The sequence below is a fragment of the Sinocyclocheilus anshuiensis genome, unplaced genomic scaffold, assembly GCF_001515605.1.
Source record: "Sinocyclocheilus anshuiensis isolate Anshui unplaced genomic scaffold, SAMN03320099.WGS_v1.1 scaffold7, whole genome shotgun sequence".
NCBI lineage: Eukaryota > Metazoa > Chordata > Actinopteri > Cypriniformes > Cyprinidae > Sinocyclocheilus > Sinocyclocheilus anshuiensis.
The window spans coordinates 951,953-957,294 of record NW_015549582.1 but is presented as its reverse complement, the minus strand read 5'-3'; the positions used below and the strand labels follow the sequence as shown (position 1 = coordinate 957,294).

At 41.0% G+C, this 5,342-nt stretch overlaps 2 protein-coding genes across 4 annotated transcripts in view; both read right to left on the bottom strand.

The window, feature by feature from the left end:
* Positions 1-1,859: 1,859 nt before the first annotated feature.
* Positions 1,860-5,342, bottom strand: part of LOC107657820 (zinc finger homeobox protein 3-like) — a 29,192-nt gene continuing 25,709 nt past the window's right edge. The window contains exon 7 of the transcript XR_001630721.1: positions 1,860-1,870. The gene's annotated coding sequence lies outside the window, so the exon portion shown is untranslated. The remainder of the gene's footprint in view (positions 1,871-5,342) is intronic.
* Positions 1,895-5,342, bottom strand: part of LOC107657821 (polyadenylate-binding protein 2-B-like) — a 14,896-nt gene continuing 11,448 nt past the window's right edge. The window contains exon 7 of one of the 3 annotated variants that reach the window (XM_016446074.1): positions 1,895-2,550. In XM_016446074.1, coding sequence (XP_016301560.1) covers positions 2,355-2,550 — 196 coding nt within the window. In that variant the 3' untranslated portion in view covers positions 1,895-2,354. Of the gene's footprint in view, positions 2,551-2,697; positions 3,456-5,342 lie in introns of those variants that run through there. The other 2 variants (XM_016446072.1, XM_016446073.1) reach the window with 2 other exon arrangements.

Here is a 5,342-nt window from a genome sequence, read left to right as displayed (position 1 = left end):
CCCACGGGTTCCATATAAATTATTTTTTTGTGAAAAGTATATTCCTTTCAGTAAAGCATGGTGGCCTGTGACAAGCCAGAAAAAAAATAAAATTCTATTGATATGTTAAAACTACAGAATAAGGGTTTTAAAGTAAAGCTGAGGGATGACCTCAAAATCAGGACATCAGAACTGGATTTGTTTGATGTTTATTGTAATGGAAAGGGTCTCAGTCTAATAGGTGTGCTGTATAACATTACAAAACTTACAAATTTGAATTCAAGATGAAGGGACATATTATCAAGGACATGCAGTGGATAGAAAAAGACCAAGGTAAGTCATTTCAGAACTTTTTCCACCTTTAATGTGACCTGTACAACTCAATTGAGAAACAACCTGTAATCTTTTTTTTTTTATTTAAAAATAAAAAAACTAGAATGTGTGCACACACTCTTATAACTGGGGATGTGGCTGTGTTCAGAATTAAGCAATCACATTCAAACTCATGTTAAATAGGAGTCAGTACACACCTGACATCATTTAAAGTGCCCCTGATTAACCACAAATAAAGTTCAGCTGTTCTAGTAGGCTTTTCCTGACATTTTCTTTAGTCGCCTCTTACAGCAAAAGCCATGGTCTGCAGAGAGCTTCCAAGGCATCAGAGGGATCTCATTGTTAAAAGGTATCAGTCAGGAGAAGGGTACAAAATAATTTCCAAGGCATTCGATATACCATGGAACACAGTGAAAACGGTCATGATCAAGTGGAGAAAATAAGGCGCAACAGTGACATTACCAAGAACTGGACGTCCCTCCAAAATTGATGAAAAGATGAGAAAACTGGTCAGGGAGGCTGCCAAGAGGCCTACAGCAACATTAAAGGACCTGCAGGAATTTCTGGCAAGTACTGACTGTGTAGTACATGTGACAACAATCTCCCGTATTCTTCATATGTCTGGGCTATGGGGTAGGTTGGCAAGATGGAAGCTTTTTCTTATGAAGGAAATCATCCAAGTCCGGCTACATTTAGCAAAAACACATTTGAAGTCTCCCCAAAAGCATGTGGGAAAATATGTCATGGTCTGATGAAACCAAGGTTAACTTTCTGGCCGTAATTCCAAAGGGTATGTTTGGCGCAAAAACAACAGCACATAACCAAAAGAACACCATACCTACATTGAAGCATGGTGGTGGCAGCATCATACTTTGGGGCTGTTTTTCTTCAGCTGGAACTGGGGCCTTAATCAAGGTGGAGGGAATTACGAACAGTTCCAAATACCAGTCAATATTGGCACAAAACCTTTAGGCTTCCGAGAGAAATCTGAAGAGGAAGAGGAACTCAAAAACCCAAAGCATACATCCAAATCAACAAAAGAATGGCTTCACCAGAAGAAGATTAACGTTTTGGAATGGCCCAGCCAGAGCCCAGACCTGAAAGAAAAGGATATGAATAATTATCTGGCTTTTGCTATTTATCAGAATTCTCATTGAGATATCTTAAATTATGGTTATCTATTTTATTTTTATCATTCATGGGATTTTAAGTACAACTAAAGCATGGGCATTTTTCGGGTCCCTGGAACATATTTCAGGTTGGAATGAGTAAAAAACTTTGTACGTTAAGTTGGCACGAAAGCACCAAAAGCATAATGGTGGGTTTAGAATGGGTGGCCTGTTTGGCCAAACTACCTGATAGTTTCCATACTTGACCAAAGAAGTTTCCAAAATTTAGTTTGGTTGTTTGTGCTTACTTGATTAGGATTTGAACCATTTAGGTTTTATTCCTATTTTTACAATTTTCACAGAACCATGGGAACCTCGTATAGAAGACGAAGAAATGACGTAGTGGAGCAAACATTACACAATGCCCCCAAAGAAAGACCAATCAAACACTTCAAGTACTTTTTACACAATGTCTTTTATTTTTTTTCTAATTACAGACTCATGGGTTAAAAATAAAATAAAAAAGGAAAACATCTTTTCTCTTTTCGTCCATACCCACTCCCCCATCCGAAAAAGGAAAACGAACAGAAACGAGAAACCCTCTCCACACAAATCCTCCCTCCCTCCCCCCGAAATAAAAGCTCAGAAGCCCTCCTTAAGTAACCGATACCGGTAGCCCACGCGTTAGTGCTCCATCGTGCCCTAACTGCACTGTGCACTGAGAAAGACAAGGCTCTAAAAGAACCCTCCTCTTCAACCTCTTTCTGGTCCTGCCTCTCTCACTCACTCGCAATTTAAGCAGCCATTGCTCTATCATGGCTCTGCCTTCATGATATATAAATTTGTGGTGGATGTGTGCGGTGTATGCGGTGTGTCTGTATGTCTGTGTTAACATGGGCCTGGTGCATCTCAGTATATTCATGTTGGTAAAGCTCAGCGCTTGTTATTGTAATAAATGCCTCCCGCAGTGGGCCGGTGGTCGCCCTGTCCACCTCCCCCACCCCCCCACATGGAGAGGATGGGGTGAGTGTGCATAGCGGGAGCAGAAAGAGACAGAGACGCCGCCGAGACGGTAGGGGGTGCTGCAGCCACGGGAGGAGGGGTAGTCAGCCTCCACTGGTCCTGAAACCTGAAACGACAAGAAGTGGTCTAATATACAAAGAGAGAGAGCATGAGAGACAGGAGGGGGGGTGGCAGAGAAGCAGCACAGGAACAGGGAAAGAATGGTCGGGAATGGCATATGGTAGCGTGAGACAAAAAAGAACTTTTAAAACACAAAAGAAAAGATCTCAGAGCTCAGGCCATGCCATCTTACAATAGTCGTATGGTGTGGAAGATGGTTCAAGAACAGTAAAACATAAAAACAATGCCGAACTCTCAACCACTGTCGGAATAACACAGGTGGAGGAAGTAATCCGAGTGAGGGATGAACAGGAAAGAAACCAATGCTGGAGGGAAAAGGGATTCCAGAGAGCACAAACAAATAATAGAGAATATGATCTCAAATAGCACAACTTTGTGAAAACAACAACATTCTTGCTATTAAATTGTTCACATATTCACATTACAATCATTAAAAAAAAAAAAAAAGTTAACATTTTTTTTCTTTTCTGTTTGCCTTTGAGTGCAAACATAAGGGGCTGTTTGGTGAGAGAAAAATCACAGCCAGACAAAAGGACACACATCTGCAGCCTGAGATTACAAATGCTTCTCAAATTTAAACAAATGCCACCAAATCTCCCCAACGGACATATTGTACCTTACCAGGGCGATCGCAACACCTCCTCACACGCACGCGCACACACAATCGCACACTGCGGCCAGTCAGTCTGTCTTTCCAGGAGATGCTCTTTTTTTTTTTGTTTGTTTTTTCTTTTTTTTGTCTTTTTTTTTCTTCTTTTTTTCTTCCTTTTTTGAGAGGGGTCTTTTTTTTTCTTTTCTATAGGGATACGGGATGATAGTAAGGGGGGATTTCATAGGGGGGTGGGGAGGTATTAGTAGGGGGAGTACCACGATGTTGTTCGCCCTCGGCCCCTGGAAAAGAGAGAGAAAAAGAGGGTGAGTTCTTTTTTTGTGGTTGGATTAAGACGACGGACACCAATTCAAATTTTTGGGGGTGTAAGTGTTTGTATGTCAGTAATATGCATTTTAAAGGGCCTTATCGTTTGAGGACAAGGTGAACATTTATTTATGCACTCATGTTTCAGGTATACACATTAATTCAAAAAATGAAATGCAATGTATACCCCTCTTCTTCTGATAAAAAGTTTTAATTAGTGATTAATGCAACCATGTATAAAGAATCCAGTAAATGTTTTTTAATACAAAGGGAAGCTGAGGGAAGATTATCCAACAGCAGAATGTGTGTTTGTTATATTCAGGCTTTAGAAATAGTCTAGTGTCCAGTGTAGGGGACAGTGAAAGCACGCTCTCCCTCTTTCTCTCTCTCTGAACGGGGCGGCTCCTGTGGTCTCTGTAAAGGAGAGATCCTGGGGAAATGAACCCTCCAACACATGCACACACAGTTACAGTCAGCGACACACAGCTCTCCACATATGGACTGGGCCACACACACACACGCTCACTCATATACATCAACAAATGCAGGGGCATCCATTCAGGCAGCCAGAGATGCCCTTCATTCACACAAAACCCCTCAAGGAACAGCCTGTGCACTTGAGGGCACAGAATCCTCTGTGTTATCGGTTGGATACTAAAACAGTCAATATCAGGCTGCAGGAATGAACCCTCCATTCTGGAAGTGAACATTATTAATCATGCGAGGGGGTGAAAATGAACTAAAACGGGCTTTTCTGAACCAAACTTGCCTGAGTTCAAACACACACATGCCTTCAAGTTAATCAGAGCTGAGCTTGACATCCAGCTACATACTCAACCTAGTTTATCTTGTTTTACAGTCTAATCCCATTGGCTAACTGTAAAAATGTGCAATCATATAATGACCTACTTAATATCAAATATATTTCAAATCTGGATATAAACTTGGGTGTGGGATAAAATAAATATTTAAACCCATCAAAAACCTTTTACAGGGCATTAACTCAAGCTCCACTCCAACAAAAAAGTCAAAGTGTGGCAGTGCACGTACAAGAGTTTTCCAAAAAACTGATGGACAAGATTCTGATTCATAAAGTGCTTTCACCCTACCAGATCTTTTAATACAAAGAACAGGAAATATTCAAACGCTCCCAAAAATCTTCTATTTACATCCCTTCATCACCAAAACTATTAAAGCCAAAAGAAATCGAGTGCTAAATCCACCCAGAGGGCCTAACAGGATTTAGGTTGTGTCCCAAAACCTAGTGAAGTGCCCATCTAAAGAGGACCACGGGCCTTTTTAAAGAGGTCATATGATGCGATTTCAAGTTTTCATTTCTCTTTGGAGTGTAGCAAGCTGTTCGTGAATAGATAAGATCCCTAAAGTTGCAAAGACTAAAGTCTCAAACCCAAAGAGATATTCTTTATAAAAGTTAAGACTCGTCCACACCCTCCTAAAATGCCTCGTTTAAACACGCCCCCACGTCTACGTCACTGTGTGGGAAGATTTGCATAACTCCGCCCAAATGTTCACGCAAAGAAAGGCGGAATAACTTTATTGTTGCTGCCGCTGCCATGTCATGTCATGAAGACACTGTGTGTTTCGTTGCGAAAGCGAAACTACTTTGTTTGGCCTTCCAAAAGAGGACTAGAAATCAGTGGTCAAGTTGTATTTACAACACTGTTCCAGAACACTTCAACCCAAATATTCAGATGTGTCCAGCGCATTTTATGGAGGACCATTTCCTGATCCTGGTAGAGTAGACTACTATGCCATCTGTTCTGACTCACAGACTGTAAGTACGTTTTCATATTTAAAGAATTTGCCACTGATGATTCAAACGCGAGTTTTGAGCAGTGTAG